Source organism: Pan paniscus, chromosome 6 (assembly GCF_029289425.2).
Source record: "Pan paniscus chromosome 6, NHGRI_mPanPan1-v2.0_pri, whole genome shotgun sequence".
Lineage (NCBI taxonomy): Eukaryota > Metazoa > Chordata > Mammalia > Primates > Hominidae > Pan > Pan paniscus.
In genome coordinates, this window is record NC_073255.2 from 29,710,813 (window position 1) to 29,732,799 (window position 21,987).

Consider the following 21,987-nt stretch of genomic DNA (forward strand, 5'->3'; position numbering starts at 1 on the left):
GCAACACGAGGTATGAATCCTACTCTCAAATGGTTCCGAAAAGTGAAAGCATGTGTGTGTAGAGAGTGATAAAATAAATGTGGCAAATATTTAAAACGAAGTATTTGGGTAAAGGGTATACAGAAGTTCTCTGTATAATTCTTGCAACTTTTCTGTAAGTTTGTAATTGTTTCAAAACAAAGTCTTACTGTCTACCTTCTTGCTTGTTAGCCCTTCCAGCTGCAGGACCCAGAATCCCCCAGCTCTAACCCTGGCATTCAGCTACTCTGTTCCCTAGTGAGCACTCAGGTACAATGAGGGCTTAGCCACTATGGCCTCCAATGCCTGAACTGAAGTTTTAAAAAACATTAACACATACAGCACACACACACACACACAAATCATTATTCATTAGGTTTTGATCACATCATGTACAAATTACTTCCTAGGGATGAGGAAGCTGTTATCTAAATTACTGATCGTGGCTATCACATTTGAATATTATCTTTCCAATCTCCTTTATAATATTTTGTTTTAGAAGAGCAGGAAGACTGAAGAGACTCAGACACATGTCTTCTCAAATGACCTAGCACATTACTGAATTCCACAGGGCTGCATTTTTAGAGGTATTGTTATTCAAGAGTGGCCTATTTAGTAACACAGAAACTAAATAGGCATTATTGACTTACTTCATTTAATAGCAAGGAGGACAACTAAACCTCTCTATATGTTGTTGCTGAACTTGTCTGAGGTTGTGGCATTTAGTGATGGACCTGAAACATCTTAACAAAGTCACAACAATTTGTACACACACACACACACACACACACACACACACACACACAAACACACACAATGGTGCTGCCTCTGCCAACAGAAGATGGGGGTCAAATGGAACTAAAATTTTCTAACGACGCCTATGAAACACACTTAGCTCCTTGCTTTAAACAATTTAATTGAGCAAAATAATGGGCAGGACAACAGAGTAATCAACAGCTGGGGCTCCACCATCAGCCCTGGATTCTTCCCTACTCCATCACCTATTAACTCCATGACCTTGGATGAGTAAATGATGTGCCTGAACCCCGGTTTCCACATTTGTAAATGGGGATAATAATAACTTTTACTTTAAATGGTTGTCATGAGGATTGAATGAGAGAGAGAATGCAGGTAAAGCACATAACACAATGCGTGGTATGTAATAAATAACAAATGTTACTGCAATAATCATAGTGATACTGATGAAGGAGACACATGAGGATGAAAGTGATGGTGACTGCAGTCTCTTGAAATGTTGGCAGCAGCTCTAGATGATGCTTTACTCTTTTGCCAGGACAATGCTTGTAAATAACTGCACACAGGGTAGAAATTCTAGGAATGAGGGGTTGGCCAGAATCTATGGAGCTGTAGGAGAACAGCCTTGGGAGGAGAGCAGCAAGCCACACAGTTACGGACTGCATCCTATGTCCTATTAGATAGGCACTATGCCCCTCCCCTGCCTGCCACACACACAGGATGCCCATGGCCATCTTAGTGGGTCCCCTGGGGAGCTACCTCTCACTGTCCTGTTTATTGCTCCAAATAAAATAAATGTGGCACTCAGCTAGCTGCCACTTTTCCAAATCAATTCCTCTGGCTTCCAGATGACCTACAGAAAAACAAGGCTTTCCACCAAATGAGAAGAGTCCTACATAAATTTTAAAAACTGGCAGAATATACAATATTTGGTTCAAAATGTACAGCTGACAAGATTGCAGTAGGTGTAAGATAAGCAGAAAGAAACTCATATAGTCATTATATTTTATTGTAAGGAATAAAACGCTTCCTAAATCATCTGAAAAAAGGGCTTGGAAGACTAGATCCCTGTGTACTAAATTTCTTAAATGACTATCAGGGCCCACTCAGGACATTAAAATAGTCATTCACAGCCACCTAATGATCTGCCACACACAGGGCAATGATCAGAGGTTGCTCATGAGAGACCACATTTATATTAATTGTTTAAGACACAGGATCCCAAAAGTCAGGAACACTCTCTGTGATAGGAGTGCTTTCTTACTTATTTCTAACATGAATCTAAGCTTACTAGAGACAAATAAACAGCTTTAAAAAATAGAAGATTCAAATGAGTGCATCACATCTATGGTTACCTGACAATAAATAAAGCCACACAGAAAATCTTAGATGCTCAGAGATTACCAAAGCCACCCACCCCACAACACGACCAACTCTTCACATCTCCAGCTTCCCCGCCAAATGGTCTGTTGGCCCACGCTTGTCAGAGCACTTGCTATCTCCTAAAATGGTACATTCTGCTCTGGGACTTAGAAAGTCCTTCCTGCTGCTAAGACATTTGCCTCAGTGTCTCTTCACTGTCAAAGAGGAGGTATTTCCTCTTTCATTGGGTGTTCAAATATCGGAAGGCAACTGTGGCATCTGCGATGATTCATCTCTTTCCCAAACTGTCATTGGCCATTTCTCAGATACCCTTCCTGGACTACGAGAGGCAGGCACAGGTTGAGTTTTTGACTGTAAGAAGTCATAAGTTGCATCTACAGAATGGAACATCATAAGCGTCGTACAAGTGACTCTTGGTGGTCACTACCTTTCTGTTTCTAAGGCTTCCATGCTGTTCTTTTATTGAGTTAGTACAGTGAGATTATAATAGATGGAATGTTTGGATAGTGAGAGTCAATACTCTCACTATCAATGTATCTCAATTTATCTGAGCTCTACTTCTTAACATGCTCCTTCTTTAGCAGTTTCTCAGCATCAGGAAAGAATAAGATCTTGGAGAAAGTAGTTATGAATGCCATGGGCACCGCTCTAGAAAGCAATGTGGTACAGGAGAAAGAAATTCTCTAATAAGGCCAGCCTGAAGTTAAATTCTACCTCTAACACTTAGTTGCAGCTGCCATTTATATTTTGGACAATTATATTCAGGATTTGTCCAAAATACGTTTCTACATCTGTACATGTAGATGACGGGCACATCTGAGGAGCGCTTTAAGCAATGAGAAAACCTACTATCACAGAGCACCTAACAAACAGTGAGACTCATTTTTCCCCCTTTTTAATTGGAAACCAAATTTTAGGTGAATTTTCTTTAAAATGTTAACATTCCTAATATATCTGGGACACTCTGATCTTCTGTAATCTGCAGCAGTTTCAAACCTCACAGGATGCCCATGATTTTAAAATTCTTTTTAACCCATATTCCATCCAAATTGATTTAGATACATTAGGTAACTTTACTAAATGGTCCTACTTATGAATCTAATTGCTCAGCACATTTATGCTGAATTCTAATTTATGAACAATAAATGACTTGGCTTTTTGTTGAGTCATATATCTCTTTTAGCTTTTTAATCTATGAAAGAGGTATCATTGTAACACACTTGGCTTTTTATTCAATGCTTCCATAAGCTGAAAATGGTTCAGAAAATGACCACTCAATACTTACTACTCAACATAGGGAAAGAATCCAGAAAGAAAAGAATAGGTAAATACAGTTTTGATTTTGTTCTATGTAGCTTTCACATTTGTGAGTGAGGATTTCCTTCACTTGTAGGAAAAGTGTCCCTAAAACATCATTTGCTTCCCTTCCAAGTCAAAGAACACAGATATCTGCTTCCATTCAGAACACCTGACCCTACCCCTGTCTTGTTCCTTGCTTTGCCATCCTAAATCTCCTCACCAAGTTTGGTCATTTCTGTTTCTGCTAACAGAACACACTCTCAGAAAACCTTCTTGTAACAATAAGCAATAGTATGGACTCTTTCTATTCAGTGTAAAATAATAAAAGAAAATAACTACAGAATTTGGGAACCAAAAGAGTCAGGACAACTACTATACGACATTTAACAGGCTATCAAGGGCCAGAGAGGTTAATAAATGAAGTCAAATTTCCACAGCTAGTCAGTAACAGAGGTGGCCTACTTAGCCAGTATAGAGGGAGCTCCAAAAAGGCTTATTATTTACAATGTTTTTTAAAGTATATTTCTCAGAAACTTAAATTCCAGGATGTTAATAGCTGTTAGGAATAGGGGGGAAGATTCCCAAATAATATTGAAAGTCACTGAGTTAAACAAAGCCAACAGATTTTTGTGTTGTTTTTTGCTGCAGGACTTCTCAGGGCCTTTACTATTTACTGTTCTTATGTAAATCCAAAGGAGACCATAGTCAGCAGTGTTTTCCAAACATTTTTAATCACGAAGTTTTTGTTTCATTTTTAGAAGTACTTTATGGGTAAAGTGTTCCATAAAACATATTTTGGGAAATGTAAAAGCTAATATATGCAACAAAAATTACTTAAGACGTTTAGGTTTCAATACATTTCATTCTCTGCTTATATGTGTGTGAACATCCACACAAAGCCAGAAACATAAGCCAACAACTGGTTCAACAATATGCCATAAAAATCAAACTCACAGTCTATAATATAGAATAAGGACTTTTAAAACTAGCATGGGTGCATTTTGGTTCCCTACCATTTGATCTACAAAACCAGGAGAATTCAGATGCATTTAACAAGGTGAAGGTCGCAGAGACTATGTTACATCACTGGAATTCTTGCCTTTAGTTCAGCTGCTTTGGAATTGTAGTCAACAGAATAGTGACGCAGTCGAGAAAGTACAATAGATACTGTCAGTAACAAAACGAGGTTTACACAGGAAGAAAGGTCAAGATGCTTCGAGTTTGAATGCATGGAAGTGAGAAGGCATGCAAGGTCACAGGACTTAGTACAAACCTGAGAGCTGTCTTTATTCTCTGAGGCCCCCAAATTACAATCTGTGCAAGAGACTCCCTGAACCAGGAAAAGGAAGATCTTTCCCTCTCTGCAAGTGTACTGTAAAACCACAGGAATGAAACACCTTGTTAGGCTCCCTGTGGAATTTGTTGTCTGTAAGCCCACAGGGCTCAGGCGACTGTTGAATAAGTGCATTGGACCTTTCTCCAGGACAAACCTTGGCCCAGTCTAGGTATGTGGCAGCTCTGCAGCCAGCAGGTTTTCACAAAGTGGGAAAGACAGAACTGCTGGCTGGGGCGCATTACAGACTTTCAACAAGGTGGAGACCTCTGCAGGAGGACTGGATCAATGGATCCACTCAATATGGCAACCTTTGTCCTGCTGAGGAGGCAGCTTCTTCAATGGAGGTGAAACTCAGGACATTTCCTCTGTGTAGGGAGGCATTATCTTCTCATTGTTTAAAAGTTCGTATTATTGAAAAGTAACAATGTTTTATAGGAATTTCCTCCCACAAAACTTAAGATGCCCTAGTTGCAACTGATTATTTTAATTCTTCAAATTCTTTGAAGATCCTTTAAGGGTGGGCCAGGTAACTCTTGCCATTTCACGGATGAACTGCACAACAAAACACTGATAACAGTCTAATGGTAATTAGGACAAGCATTCCAGGTAGCAATCTGTATAAAGGATGAAATGGTTTCCTTATAACCCACCTCATATCCAACATGTTTTAAATTTGGAGGGTAAGGGAAGAGAGAGCTGAAGGAATCAGTAATGTACGAAACAAAAATACGAAGTAGGAAAGGAAGGCAATAGAGGGAATATCTTCTCTCTTCCCATATTACACACTGCCCTCCCACTGAAAAATTTTAAATCCATTTTCTCTTTAAGAAATAATATATGAAAATTGAAAAAAAAAGTTAAGCAGAAAGATAAATAAGCACTTATAACTCCAGCCTCCATCACTTAAATGTTTGTATATATCCTTCCAGACTTTTTAGTATACCTATATATGCCCGAAATAGGATCATACCTATATATTGTTTTGTAATCTTACATTTTTACTTTACATTTTATGCTGAGGACATTTTTCTACAACTATAAAAAATAACGCTGGCCACTCCATCTGTAAGAGCAGAGAAATACCAGGTAAGGATTATGGACTCTGGGGTCAAACAGGTGAGAATTCAAGTCTCATGCTGGCTGCTTTGTAATTATGTGACCCTCAGGAAGCTGTTATTTTATCTAAGTCTCAAGTTTCTTATTTATGCAATAGAGATCATAATGATACCTACTTCACAGGCTGCAGCTAGAATTAAAATAATGCATGTAAAGTAATTAGCAAATACCTGACGTGACAGTTATGTGCTCGATGTTAAGTAGCTCTCATTATTATTATTAGTGAGTATTCTATTATATTACGTTTTTGAAAAAATTCAATCCCCTATTGTTTGGCATTTAGATTATTTCTATTTTTTTAACCTTTTATTTTGAAATCATTATTGACTTACAGGTAATTGCAAAATAGTAAAGTCCCACATACCCTATACCCAGTTTCTCCCAGTAGTTACATCTTACACATCTATGGTACAATATAAAAACGTGGGAGTTGACATTAGTATAATCTACAGATTTTATTCAGATTTCACCAGATTTACATTCACTGATCTGTTTATATGTGTGTGGGTATAAGTAAATGCAATTTTATCACATGTCCACACTCCTGTAACCAGCACCACAATCAGGATACAGAATTTTTCATCACTACAAGATCCCTTGTGCTACCCCTTTATAATCACACTCCCCTTTACTTCCTCCATCTCCATAATTATATCATTTCAAAACATTTATGTAAGTGGAACCCTACAGATATGGTTTGGCTGTGTCCCCACCCAAATCTTATCTTGAATTGTAGCTCCCATAATTCCCATGTGTTATGGGAGGGACTCAGTGAAGGATAATTGAATCATGGGGGTGGCTTCCCAAATACTGTTCTTGTGGTAGTAAATAAGTCTCACAAGATCTGATGGTTTTATAAGGGGTTTCCCTTTTCACTTAGCTTTAATTCTCTCTTGCCTGCCACCATGTAAGACATGGTTTTTGTCATCTGCCATGATTGTGAGGCCTCCCCAGCCACATGGAACTGTGAGTCCATTAAACCTCTTTTTCTTTATAAATTACCCAGTTTCGGGTATGTCTTTATCAGCAGCATGAAAATGGAGTAATACACCTATACTATGTAATGTTTTGAGATTGGTTATTTTCTCTCAGCATAACGTCCCTGACATCCATCCAAGTTGCTACGTATATCAATAGTTTGTTCCTTGGTATTGCTGAGTAGTATTCCATTGTATGGATGTACCACAGTTTGTTTAACCATTCATCTGTTGAAAACCACTTGAGTTTGTTTCCAGTCTTTGGCCAATACAAATAAACTTGCTTTGAACATGGGTATAGATTGGTGTGTGGACATAAATTTTCATTTATCTGGAACAAATGCTCAGAAATGAGTGTTGGGTTGCATGGTAAATGCATGTTTAGTTTTATACAACACTGCCAAACTGTTTTCCAGAGTGGCTACACCATTTTACATAGCTACAAGCAATGTATGATAGATTAAATTTATACGCATTTTCACCAGCATTTGATACTATATTTCCTTTTAACTTTGGCTCTTCTAATAGGTGTGTAGTGATATCTCATCATGGCTTTAATCTGCATTTTCCTAATGGCTAATGATGTTGAATACCTATTTCTAATTTTTGACGTGACAATGCAAAATGGACACTTTGTTTGGGTAAATTCTAAGTTAATTCCTACAATGAATTCTTCAAAGTGGAATTGCTAGATAGGCAGATTTTTAAAATAGTGAGAAAATAATATCATATTGCCCTCCAGAAAATTACCAATTTACACTCCCATCAGCATCACATGAATTGCTCAGCTTTTAAAGTACTAACTCTCTCTCATTGTCTCCCCCACAAAGTTAAAAAGAAAGTTCTTGCCAATACATTCTCCACTACTAGGGAAATAAAATAAAGATTAGGTTTCCCTAAATCTTAATAGAGCAGAAAATGAACCAACTAAGATACTCTCTCTAAGGACATCTCACATTCAGACATGCACTTAACATTTTCATCAAACACCATTAAGAAGAAAGAAAACTCATTTACCTTTATGGGCAATATGACACAGATCTTCTTGCATTTTAGAAAACTCTGATGAGGTTTCAGAGCCATCAGAATAATTTTTCTCTTCTCCAAAATCTAGTGTTGACAAATTAGGATTGGAGGAGTGTAGTCTTACTGGGCCAGAAAAAGGTTTCGGGACCTGAAGTAACACCAAAGGGAGATATTTCTTTTCAGATGCAGATTGCTTAGAATATTTACCTGATTCTAAGATTGAAACATAGTAATACAAATACAAAACATTTTATAGGTAGGTCTTCTTTTTTTTTTTTTTTGGGATGGAGTCTCGCTCTGCCACCCAGGCTGGAGTGCAGTGGCACAATCTCCGCTCACTGCAAGCTCCACCTCCCGAGTTCACAGCATTCTCCTGCCTCAGCCTCCCAAGTAGCTGGGACTACAGGCGCCCGCCACCACGCCCGGCTAATTTTTTGTATTTTTAGTAGAGATGGGGTTTCACCGTGTTAGCCAGGATGGTCTCGATCTCCTGACCTTGTGTTCTGCCCACCTCAGCCTCCCAAAGTGCTGGGATTACAGGCGTGAGCCACCGTGCCCAGCCTAGGTAGGTCTTTCTACTGAGTGATAACTTATTTTAAAAAATGAGAACTCAAGACAACACTTTCCACAGAAACTTGCTTCTTGTGAGCTAAAAATGGGTGAGAAATCACATATTCTTTTGGAAATGATAGAAGCATTAAAGCTATAGATTGAAAATGACAGCTAAAGCTGCCAGGCTTTCTCATTTATACTCAATTCCTTCCTCCTGGCAATAATCATCCATGTATCCAGGCGGTTAGTAATGGATAGGTTTAAAATGCTTTTCTTTGCACCTAGGGCTTCTACAAAACAAATGACCTTCATTTGTACATGGAACATTCTTTACTTCCACAGTGCTTATCTTCAGTCCATAAACTACTTTGAACCAAAGAGTGTACACGAGTGTATCAGGTGACCTAACCAAAAGCTTGAGATTTATGTTGATTCTAAAAATGTTGCAATTAATATCCAACAGTTAAGCTGCAAATCTTGGCCTGTGGCTTAGCTGCGCATTGGGAAAGCTCCTAGCATGACACAGTGAATCCTGGATGAGGGATTGGGAGTTTGGAGATAAGAGGCCAAGGAGAATCTACACCATGTCCTGTGCCCAGAGAATCAGGCCTGTGGGCTTAGAGGGATGACAAATCCATGGAGCATCAGCAGAAGACACAGGTCACAGCACACAGCAACTGCAGCCACAAAACAAGGCACAAACACAAGCAGGGAAGAGCACAGGCAGGCTCAACAGTGAAGGTGGGGAAACCAAAAGCCCTAGAAATGGCAGCAGTCCCTGCGACCTCACACCCTTTTTCCCTTAGAAAATATTCTCTCCCTTGCCCATGATCCATTATGTGCTTATCCTAGCACCCAGATAATCTAAGTGATTCAATTCATCTCGCTGCAGAGGACACTGGAAAGAACAACTACAGAATATTCACTCATCTATTCTCCTAGCTGAGTCAAGGCAGCTGCTGGCACATGGCATGCAGAGCAGGGCCAATGAAGAAACCAGTCTGTCAGGGGAAGCAATGGTTACCTGCAGTGTTCCTTTAGCATCTTTGCCAATAGCTCTGGACCGCCACCTCCTGTGCGATCTTTTTTCCTTTTTGGGACTTTCAAAAGATCCACCCTTTGTTTCAAAACAGGAAAGAGAGTACAGACAGTAAAGTCCACCAAACCGACAAGGATAAATGCATAGCAAGGTGACCACCTCCATCCCCTTGACTTTGGCTGAAGCAACTGACCACAGCATCCCACTGTTAGTGAAAGGCTGGGAGGAGAAAGGAAAGCAGAAGAGGGCCAGAATGTCAACACAAGAGGAGTCGGGCTCACCTGGATGGCGTTGATAGCTGGTGCCGAGTATGTCCGATGCAGGACGTCCATGCTTTGCAGGAGCTGGCTCATTTCTACCAGGTAGGCATGACAGTGCGCCAGGTCTGTGGGGGAAAAGAGGACAGTGCTCACAATGCTCCACTAGCAAGAGGGATCACTGTGCTGTCCCCATGCCAGCTACTTTTCCTTATTTATCTGTAGTTGATTTTTTTTTCATCTGTAAGCGTTGGAAATTTTACTTCCTTTTTTACAGGAAAGGCTGTAGACTCTAGTGGTTAAGGGCATGAATCTTGAGAACCAGGCTGCTTCAGTTTGAATCCACTTAATGAACTGTAACTATTGAGAAAATTGCAAAACTGCATGCCTCAGCTTCCTCATCAGAAAGATGGGGATAATTATACATCTACATGACAAGAGAGTTGTGAGAATTAAATGAGTTGATATTGCACAGTTCTTAGAAGAGTGTTTGGCACAGAGTAAGAACTAAATAAATCAACCACCATCATCATCATCATCATCAACTTAAATCCTGTAGTAATATGCTGACACCATCCACTTGTCAGGACCCAATGCACATTAATAAAACTAAAATGAAAGTTGTACTGGTCTCTAAGGAAAACTTTGTCAATCATGGACCTGCCTGAGGACCATAATAAGCCTCTTGCACATGGACCTGAGAGGACATAAGAGGACTCTCCAACCAGATCCCAGTCGCTAACTCAAAAGATAGTCCATATTTGCTGTTCGCTGAATGCTGATGGATGTTTCTGCTGAAGAATACAGGCCCAAATGCCTTAGGCTAGAGGCTCTCACACTTTGATATCATCAGAACCACCTGGAGACCTTGTTAAACCACAGCTCATTGGGCTCCACCCCTAGTTTTTTAGTCCATACATCTGGGTTGAGCCTGACAATGTGCATTGCTGATAAGTTCCCGGGTGGACGCTGCTGCTCCAGAGACAAGGCTTCAGGGACTGCTTTGACAAGCTGTCACTCGGTAAAGCTCATGAGTGATATTTATTAGAGGGGCAAAGCCTACATGGTCCCAAGGGTGATACTACCTGTATTCAACAAGAGATAATGCAATTTTCAAGGCTGCCACCTGATATCTTTCTCTAATAGTGGTTCTCAATCATGGCTACAGTTTTAAATCACTTGGAGAAATCTTTTAAATTATATATGCCTAAGTCCCACCCCCAGACAATTCAATCAGAGCACTCCCAATCCCGCTGTGGATCTTTTCGGTTTTTAGTTCCCTCAGTCTTAGCTAATTAAGGTTGAGAATGCTGAGCTTCCTTATGGCAGGCGCCTTATCAAAATCACTTGGGGAACTTTGGAAAATTAGTGGTATCAGGGCCCTACCTCAGACCAATTTAAAGAGATTACTTGAGACAGAGGACTGGGAATGGGTATTACTGCATTTTAAAAGCCCTCTGGGTGATTCTAATGTGCAGTCAGGGTACAGAACACCTACATCGTGAAGATCTCCATCTGATCACTCCCTCACCTCTAGCACAATGATTCTCAATCTTTCTTGGATGTGTGTCAGACTCTGCCCTTGGAGACTGACTTATAGGCCCATGTGGAAATCAGGCATCAGTATCAGGCATCAATACTGAAGGAACAGAAGAAGAAATCTGTCTGCATGTACAGCCAGGTGAAGATGCAAAGATCTGCAAGGAGAGTGTCTTTTGTTGATGATGGGTGCAACCTTTACAAGCAAAATATGGAAGGGAATGAGGACAAGCAAAGGGGAAGGACACAAATGCACCTGAAGTGTAAACATCAAACCAGTATCATCTAATAGCCACAACAGAAAGCAGATGTTTCAAGTCACTCTACCTTTGGAGCATTTTTCCATGTCCTCTGAAGACTGTAACCATAATGGAACTCGTGTCTCACCACCGCAAGAAAACGATACATTGCTTCCAGTTTGAAATAAATTCTGCTTTGATATACTGCTACGCTGTTCCACAGATGACAAAAGCACATTGTAAATGGAAACAGAGCCCATCGGGGACATGTTAAGACAAAAGATAACAGAGTGGGCTAGTCACTAATGGACACCATCTGCCTATAATGAGGAAGAAGCTTCTAGCAAAGTACTAAGACCTCTGGCTATCACCCCGGCTTGGCCATACCGTGCTATGATACGACATGCCTTGAATGGTGGACCTTATTTTCTTCTTTTATCAAATATTAATAACATCAAAATAATAATATAAATATTTGGAAATATTTTGCAATCCTGCATAGCTATATGCATACCTACTGTAGTTTACAACCAGAAAAGGAAACCAAACTCAAACCAGTCAGGAGAAAGCTAGTTCATTCAGAGACGCTAAATTCCTCCTTATTCTTCAGTCACTGTCCGCCCCCACCCCAACTAATAGATGCTTGTCTGGTCTTGGTTCTGACTCAGTGGGCAAACAGACTAATTAAATACCAGCCCAAGCCTACCCTGCTTGTCCCCGAAAACCTTTCCTTCTTCGGACTCAGCTCCCAAGACAGGACTCCATGAAACAAAGCCACCCCGTTCTCAGATTCATTATTGGCAAAACACTCATTACCTTCCTACTTGAAATGGAGTCAAACACCCCAGATGAAGAGTCTGTGATGGTGGACCCTGAGAAAAAGTGGTTAACTTCATGTGGAAACATGGCAATTTCATTCTGACGATACATTCTGTGGTGGCGAAGTTTTGATACCCACTCATCAAAGACTTCTTCTGACTTGACCTATAATAGATTTGATTGAAAAAAGGAAACAAGAGAATCATTCACTGGAAGGAACAATTAGTCATCAAATTGAGGCCACTCTCAAAATCCTCTTTTTCAGTTGGCACGTAATTTCAACAGCCAGGCGCAGTGGCTGATGCCTGTAATTCCAGCAATTTAGAAGGCCACGGAGGGAGGACCACTTGAGCCCAGGAGTTCGAGACCACCCTGGACAACCTGGTGAAACCCTGTCTCTACAAAAAATACCAAAAAAATTAGCCAGACATGGTGGCACACGCCCGTGATCTGAGCTACTCAGGAGGCTGAGGTGGGAGGATCACTTGGGCCTGGGAGGTTGAGGCTGCAGTGAACCGAGATTGAGCCACTGCACTCCAGCCTGGGTGGCAGAGGGAGACTCTGTCTCAAAAAAAATACTAAATAAGAAAGAAAAGAAAAGGAATGGAGAAATAGCCTCTCATTGACTGTTTACATTGATGTGGTCTATGGGAACAAGTTTGAGAAAGAAATGCAGAGTAAAAATGATCTTTATAAAGTATGTATTTTGGCTTTCTATGAGTAAGTCCAACTGTTATTTATTTATTTGAGATGGAGTCTTGCCTTGTTGCCCAGGCTGCAGTGCAATGGCCCAATCTTGGCTCACTGCAACCTCCACCTCCCAGGTTCAAGCAATCTCTTACCTCAACCTCCCGAGTAGCTGGGATTACAGGTGTGTGCCATCATGCCCAGCTAATTTTTTGTATCTTTAGTAGAGGCGGGGTTTCACCATGTTGGCCAGGCTGGTCTCGAACTCCTGACCTGGTGATCTGCCCGCCTCGGCCTCCCAAAGTGCTGGGATTACAGGTGTGAGCCACCATACCTGGCCTGTTATGCTATTTTTAAGAAAACAGAACAGTGCCAATTATATTAAGCAACAAATAAATTGAAATTTATATTTATCTGTCTCAAAGCATTTCCAAGTTCTCTAATCCCAGCTTCTCTATCCCTACTGAAAATATTAGCACCATTTTTCTTTTTAAACTCTTTTATAATTCAGACTTTTCAGATCAATCTTTTCTGAACTGGAATGAATTAGTAAATTCTTCCTAAAATATTTAAACTTGTTCATCTCTCCAACAAAGAATACATTGCTGAGGAGTATATGTGGTATGGTTTGGCTGTGTCCCATGTCCCACCCAAATCTCATCTTGAATTCCCACATTTTGTGGGAGGGACCTGGTCAGTGAGAGGTAACTGGATCATGGGGGCAAGTCATTCCCATGGTGTTCTCGTGGTGGTGAGTGGGTCTCGCAAGATCTGGTGGTATTATAAAGTGGTGTTTCCCTGCACAAACTCTTTCTCTTTGCCTGCCACCATCCACGGAAGATGTGACTTGCCCCTATTTGCCTTCTGCCATGACTGTGAGACCTCCCCAGACATGTGGAACTGTAAGTCTATTAAACCTCTTTCTTTTGTAAATTGCCCAGTCTCGGGTATGTCTTTATCAGCAGTGTGAAAACGAACTAATACAATATGTTAATGAATGTGAAAGTTATTTAAAAGAACATTTCTCCCACTCTCAGAAATAAAGCACTATACAGCAATAGTATTATTTTTCTAACTTTTATTACTATCACACTCACAAACCTTTAGCCATCTCTCCATAAATGAACAATTATCCATTTCTAATTTCCATGAAGAATACTGTAACTAGCAGTTTTTATTTAAAGATATTTCAAATGTTTATACAAATATGTGATATATATAAAAAGACTATAACAAGCACCTATATACCATAGATATTTCTTAAAAGTCAATTTTGGCTGGGCACAGTGGCTCATGCCTGTAATCCCAGCACTTCGGGAGGCTGAGGAGGGTGGATCATGAGGTCAGGAGATCGAGACTGTCCTGGCCAACATGGTGAAACCCTGTCTCTACTAAAACTACAAAAATTAGCCGGGTGTGGTGGTGTGCGCTTGTAGTCTCAGCTACTTAGGAGTCTGAGGCAGGAGAATCGCTTGAACCTGGGAGGGGGAGGTTGCAATAAGCCGAGATCACACCACTGCACTCCAGCCTGGGTGATGGAGCAAGACTCCGTCTCAAAAAAAAGAAAAAAAACAAAGTCAGTGTGTGTGTGTGTGTGTGCGTGTGTGATGGTGTATTGATATTTTCAAGGTAAAAAAATGATAGATAAATGATAGATACCCACATATTAGGACACCGAGCTTTATGAAGCTGTAATTTAAGATAATCCAAAAGGATGCATAGTAGGTTAACTTCCAAGATGAAAAGTTCAGGTCAATCTGTGAAAATCTTTACTAATGCCAGAGATGAGAGCTAGGATATGCAAATAAATGCCAGCAATATCACTCACTGAGGAACTGTTAGGTTGGCTCTGGTGCTGATTATTAGAAGTACCTATAAGACTGGAAGCACCTGCAGGGGCTTTTTAATGTGTCATTTACAGGAAGAAGCAATATAAACAGACTCACACCTATTTGTCTCCCCTAAATTGTGTTCTTGAAATGTATTTCATTTCCCAGATGTGGTTAAGAGGAATTTTACAGGAATCTTGTGTTATCCTTTGCTCTGATCTCTTCTCAGAGGCCATTATAAGTCAGTGCCCAAGCACTCATCTGGACTCACTTTTCTATGAGTTAAACAAGGTAGAAGAATAAGAGCACTTTATTAAATAACTGTCCAGGGTCCTGTTCCAGTCTCTCAAGCAGTTCTAGGGCCGTGGGTGAGCAGCCTCTTAATCTCTCTGCTACCCAGGATCCCTTATCTATAAAATAAATGGGACCAAACAGCCCACAATTAAAAACTGCCTGACTGAGTCTAATAACTAGAACGCTCAGATAACTACACTTACCTACACTAAGAGTCATAGCTGATGTTCAAAAGAATGAACAAGAAACCAAACAGAACTTAAAGCAAATCACACAGAGAAATATTAAACTGCGTTTATCACAATATTAGCATTCAATATATTTTCAGGTATTCTAATTCTTTCAAAATTATGAATTCATAATTACTTTTATTTTGTTAACCAGAATAGTGGGTAAATAAGAACCTATTAATTCCTGACCATGTCAAAATACAGAACTAAGATTCATTGGAAGTACCTGAAGAAATAACCTAAACTATTCTAGTGGAGACTGATCAATGAAACAGAAAAAAGGATAGTATTCTTTCTTAAATTTCTTTTTTATCTTAAGATATAGGCTTTTCCCTCCCATACTTCACACCAGTCATTTGCAGCCAGGGGTGATTTTATCCTCTAGGGAACACCTGGCAATGTCTGGAGACATTTTTGTTGTCATAACTGGAGAAGGATGCTACTGGCATCTAGAGAGAGGGCAGGGGGCAGGGACACTGCTCAATATCCTGCTGTACAAAGTCGGCCTCCCACACCAAAACATCCAGCTCACAATGTCAATGGTGCTGAGGCTGAGAAACCCTGCTTTACACAATTAGCTACACCCAGAGATACAGTTAGGCTAGGAAATAGTGAAGATTTGACTGTCTTGCCCATTCAACAAACCACAGGTATGTGGCCCACACGGCTCAATCACCACACACATGCCATAGAGAGGACAGGGACACATTAAGACAAGGAGCTCATGATCTCATGCTTTGATTTTCCTAATCCTCAGGCCCCATTCCCAATATCTCAAGTAATTTGCCCAAGTAAGAAAACAGTCTTAGTACTTTCTCAATTAATTTCTAACATTTGGGTACCATCCAACAAGCACATACAATAACTAAACTTCCTGAGTTTACACTGGGCCAGGCACTATACCAAGTTTTCTACATGCAACCCGACAAGATAAGTATTACAATAATTTTCATTTTGTTATAGGTGAAAAAACTGAGACTTTCAGAGATTAACTTGCCAAAGTTCAATGGCTAGTGAGTAGCCACATCAAGATTTGAACCAGATCTAGATCTCACACTTCATGCTTTGACTATCTCTACCACCTGCAGGAGAGACAGCACAAGAGGGTAAGCAGCTTTGAAGTACTATTTGGGAACCCACACTTCAGGGGAAAAATTCCTGACATTTCACTACAATATGAGAATTTTAGTGGGATTCCTATAAAATTAGCCAAAGTGATAAAACAGGGCTCCATGGCCTAAATGTTATATATATATTTCAGGAACACGTTTTAACCTATGGTAAATGGTTCTTCACTAAAGATGTTACTGCCTGGGTGGAGATGGTTTGGAAACAAAATTTTTCATTGTTGACTGTTGTCACAATCACTGGGGGCAGGTTGGTATTTAAGGGATGAGGCGACCAGGAGGCTAAACCTTCAAGCAGTGCTGACAGTCCTGCACAATGACGTCCCATTCAAATACCAACACTGTCCATGAGAAACACTTTGGTAATGAAGGTCTTCTACATGTTGGCTGAATACCCAAAAGGCGTTACCAATAGTATAATAACTGATGATACTTCCCCAACATAAGTGAACTCTGCACAGTGGGAAGCAGCCTCACCTTCAGATGGTAGATGTGCTCCTCGGTGTCAAGGTCTATGCATTTTGATGACTTCTTCACAGACATCACTGAGAGCCCGACATCAATGCAGCCATGCAGCTTCTCTCTCTCTATCTGCAGAGGCACCAAGAGGGTCACTTGGGAACCATGCTGTTAGAAGCAGTAGTCACATCCCTGACACACCCTTCCACATCCCCTGATAGTAAAATCACAAACACCGTGACTCATCAAGCACTTAGCGTGAGCCAGTGCTGAGTTACGTGCTGGACATGCACTGTCTTCCTGAATCTCCGAGGTAGGAAGTACTCTCCCCATTTTACAGATGAAGAAACTGGAGTACAAAGGGGTTAAGTAACAAGCAGTTTACACAGCCAGGACGTAAGGAAACAAAAGAGTAAGCACCGTAGGTTGACTCCCATGGCAGTGAATTCACCTGTCAACTGCACTGCCTCCCACTGAATGAGTTTCTGGTGTCTAAATTCATTTAGAAGTGATGTATTAATAAAAGAAGTGAGAGCAGAAGGCTGAGAGAGGACAGGAGAGGAAGAAGGGAGAAGAGCAGGACTCCTACAAGGGACAGGACAAATGGTCATTCACACACAGAGCCTTCACACACCAACTGCCTGGGATTAATTTGAAAAGGAACTTCTTCACCCAGGGGCTTCTCCCCGGAACCTCTCGGTCACAGTGCAAGAGGGAGGGATGCGCCCTACGTTTTGTTCCTGTTATCTAGCTGCAAGGATGTATTCTCCCGCTGCAGGAACTCCTTAGCACAACCTTAAGACCAGAACAGACTTCTGCATGCCCAGAGAGTGTTGCGGGAGCCCCTGCACCTTGACCTGGTGGAAGAACTGAGCCTGCCTGGAACCCAGAGCTCAGACAGAAGTGTTTCCCCTCTATGGTTTCCAGTTCCGAGAAAAGCTATCCTCAACTATACACACTCTCATCTCTGAGCTGACGGTTACCCCTTTAGGATTCTCCAATACCACAGTGGGCCCACAAAAAGACTTACATCGGTTTGGCTCTTGGCATATTTCAAGATTCCTTTGTCCAGATAGAAGAATCTCTGTGGGGAAGAAAGTATTATTAATTAAGGCATTCAATTTAGGTGCCCTTTTCTTGGTCTCAAATTCCAACTAGAAATTAAATATGAGTGCCTAAGAACCAGGTGCTGAGTGGGGCAGTTTGAGTGCAAATAAAGGGGAGGCCAAGACCAACCTTACCTTATGCCAGCCTTTTAAGGGCCACTTCCTCTTTTTCAGCAAAAATCCTTTCTGAACTGGTGGCTCCTGGGTGTAATTCATCTCCCCCCTCAGTCCTTCCACCACTTCCCAGCTGTCCTGTTCCAACAAAAGAGTTCATGTTAAATGTCTATCTTTTTGAAAAATAATAATGGTAAAAAGCACTGCATCCTGTCAGTAAATTTATTCAAGATGGGGAGGCTGGCTGGGTTTGTTGGGGAGAAGAAATCCAAATTTAATTTCCATACAGTCCCTGGGTTTCACAGATTTAATTCTATAATTTAGTGGCATCAAATTTCGGTTTTTTTAAAGCTCTTTTTTTTTTAGAAGGGAATGTTTCTTTCGGTGTTTAAACCTTAATAGGCACAGCTAAATGTAAAGATTTTCCTGTAAGTTCTATTTTTGTTCAGTTTGACATTACCATGCAATTACTGTTCGTTCAGCACTAGACTTCAGTCTGAATTTTAACCGAAAGAGAGTGTGTGTGTGTGTGTGTGTGTGTGTGTGTGTGTGTGTGTGTGTGTGTGTGGTGTTGGGGGAAGGAAGTTGGTTTAAGAATTGGCTGAACAGTATGAGACAATGCAAATCAGCAAATATGACAACTTGATTGAAATAATTATTTTGTTGAAAATCAGCATCCACAAATTCTAGGTATTTAAATGTACTGGAAATCTGGAAGCATCAAAAGTATACTTTTGCAACAAGAATTTTCACTCTTTTTTCCCAGAAATTTGTTTTTTCCATCTTTGTTTCAAAAACTTTTCTTTCTTTGGCCAATTATTACAAATAGTTGTTACAACTAATCTTCCACTATTGGCTATTTAGGTTATTTCAACTAATTGAAAAAGAATTTTAAAAGAAATAGAAGAACACTAAAAGTTCTGAAAATTTACTTTTAAATACTTAAAAATAAATACATCATTGCTAATCACCCCAAGATAAACCAAAAGTAGCAATACTTCAGTGACTGGGAGAATTTATTATTATTTTTACATTTTTATTGGGGTAAAATATACATGAAATGCATGAATCTTAAGAGTATGCCTTGATAAAAATGATAAATTTTTACATTTATACATATACTCAGTAACTGCCAGCCAAACCCGACAGAAAACATTTCCAACACAGAGTAAGTTTTGACAAGCATGACACTTCAGCCAAGATTTCACCTGGACTAACTTGCTTTGAGTCAAATCTCCAGCCCACAGGCAGGTGGTACAGGCAGAAGCCAAGGGCACTGGGAGATGGACAGTGAGTCTGAACCAGCACCAGGGAGCAGCAGGAGGCAGTTAGATTCAAGTCCTGGGACACAAGTGGTCTAACAGGGAGGGCACAGAAACCACACAGGGTCCTGAGTGGCTCTGGCTCAGTTTCTGTGTTGTCCTCAAGTTCAATACGTGGGACCCACCTGGTAATGAGAACCCTTTCCTACGTTAGCAACTGAATTCTTTACATAATGATCGTGATGGGTCTGCCTTCTATCTGATGGCACTTTACTGTGAATCCAATTAAAGGTACATTCCAGAGTTTTAAAATATCACAGTGGTATCCCAAGATCTGGAGTTGTGAAAAAGACTTCTTCAATGGAAAAAAAAAAGCAAAGCTTCGAAAAAAGATCCAGCTTTTAAATTAGAGGATTTTTTTTTTAAGGAAGGTAGCAATGTTGAATGAGATTTCTTCATAACAAAATTATTACCAATTATTCCAAGTCACTTAATTACACTCAGACAATAAATGCATACTACTAAGTGATGGGAAGTCAGATTTCCTATTACTTAAAAACACCAAAAAAAAAAACTTACTTGAATTTATTTTAGCTCAGAAAGCCATTCCACAAAATTTAACACATTTTACCCATCTAAATGTTAATGAACCTTTAAGGTTGTCAAGTTAAAAATTCCACCTCAAATTTCACCTCCTCCAGTGGAAAATACCATTTCATCCTTGGAGACTCCATAGGTACTCCATCTTACTTTTCTGGAGGTTCACCACTTACTTATGATAACATGTACATGCGGTTTTATCATCCCTGCTGGACAGCAGGCTCCTTGAGGGCATAAAGGGTCCAGAGTATTTCTGATTTCCCCACAATGCCTAACCTGCTGTGCTGTGAATAGTATGCATCTGATTGGCAAATGAATAAACTTAGTCTTGGAATAAGTCTGCAAACAGATTTATCTTCTTGGAATGTCATAAATTAGCGTGCATTTGAAATGTGCCCAGTATCTTTGAGCCAAATGACTATTTACAAATTAGATACAATGCACCCACAATTGTGAAAGAAGAGGGTGTGGGTATCGTCATTGTTAAATAAAAATCCAAGACTTAAAATCCTCTGGAAAGTACTCTAAGTGGATCAAGCCCTTTTGATTTGTTTGTTTTAAGACTCCCAGGCAGAAGCAACCTGCAGAGCACTAATACTAAATAATCATACACATCTGCTCAAAACATTCGATTGTGCACAATGCAAATACCAAGAGGAATCAGACGTTATTGCATCCTTTACAAAACTGAAGAAAAAGTAGATAAGATCATACCTGTAAGTTTAAAGGAAAACAAGAATTAAATCTCAGAACTATTTCAAAAATTCCTGTTAGAACTGGATTGTTCCTCCTCCTGAGACAGAGTGCATTCCTATCAGTGACCCACCAAGAAGGGCAGGGAATTAAAGCACATCTGTTGGCCCTTAACATAAATAAACAAAAAAAGGAGTTGCATTTTTTTTTCCTACAAAATATTGTGTTTTCTTCATTTTATCTTCCACCTGGGGTCAGAACTTGAAACTGTTACCAGGTTGGAAAAGCCAGGTTTGAAATATTTAAGAAAGTGAAGACTCTCCTTGACTAAAAAAGCAGTGCAACCAACTCCTTTTCTGGACTGGACATCCAAATCTGCCCCCTGCCTCATCGCCAACTTCCCTGTCACCGTCCATGAGTCGTGAGGCCAACATCCAGCCTAGTGTTTCTCAGTGAGGTTGCAAATGCTCCCTCGGGGACACTGTGGAATCCTGGAGCCACTTTTGGTTGTGACAATGATAGGGAGATGCCTCTGGCATGGAATGGCTGGGAGCCAGGAATGTTAGATGTCCCACAATGCCTCGGTCTTGCACAATGAAAACGCCGTCCCACACCCCAAAGACTTCCCAAAGTGCCATTAGCCATTTCTGTAGGTGAAATGTGCTTAAAATCACTTGAGCATGGAACCAAACTCTGTTTCACACATATATCACAGTATTTTCGCATGGTTTTTATACACTCTTGGGATGTAAGTGCGGAGTAACTGAGGGAAGACTGTATTTTGTTCTTTTTGGAACTTTACCAAGTGTCTCCTACTATTTTAGAGAACGATATTGCTGAAGGCCATGCTATTTGAGTTATTAATGTAGCACACCTATATCCTCTCCATTTGCAGTTGTCACTTTCTATGTATAGGTATATCTGATCACTTCATTATGTCTTCTGGTGTAGTCATGCCTGGACTTTTACATATCGAAATATATGTTTTAACATTAACCACATTCTTTGAATTTTCCTTTATATTATAGTAAAGCATGATGCTGACATTTTCAAAATTATATATTCAAGTAGGTTACATTAATAATGAATATCATTTGGACATAGTGGCGCATGCCTATAATCCCAGGATTTTGGGAGGCTGAAGCAGGAGGAACACTTGAGCCCAGGAGTGTAAGGCTACAGAGTGCTATGAGCACACCACTACACTCTCCAGCCTGGGTGAAAGAGTGA

The 21,987-nt window shown here is 40.3% G+C and overlaps 1 protein-coding gene across 12 annotated transcripts in view; it reads right to left on the bottom strand.

Moving 5' to 3' along the window:
* OSBPL3 (oxysterol binding protein like 3) overlaps positions 1–21,987 on the bottom strand; it is a 185,170-nt gene that overhangs the window by 57,356 nt on the left and 105,827 nt on the right. For 8 of the 12 annotated variants that reach the window (XM_034963825.3, XM_034963824.3, XM_003807925.5 and 5 more), the window contains exons 3-10: positions 18,224–18,340; positions 18,013–18,066; positions 17,001–17,114; positions 12,354–12,521; positions 11,626–11,749; positions 9,784–9,887; positions 9,488–9,580; positions 7,903–8,059 (exon numbers count right to left, since the gene is read on the bottom strand). In XM_034963825.3, the coding sequence (XP_034819716.2) occupies positions 7,903–8,059; positions 9,488–9,580; positions 9,784–9,887; positions 11,626–11,749; positions 12,354–12,521; positions 17,001–17,114; positions 18,013–18,066; positions 18,224–18,340 (931 nt within the window). The remainder of the gene's footprint in view (positions 1–7,902; positions 8,060–9,487; positions 9,581–9,783; positions 9,888–11,625; positions 11,750–12,353; positions 12,522–17,000; positions 17,115–18,012; positions 18,067–18,223; positions 18,341–21,987) is intronic. The other 4 variants (XM_003807926.5, XM_003807924.5, XM_063605651.1 and 1 more) reach the window with 1 other exon arrangement.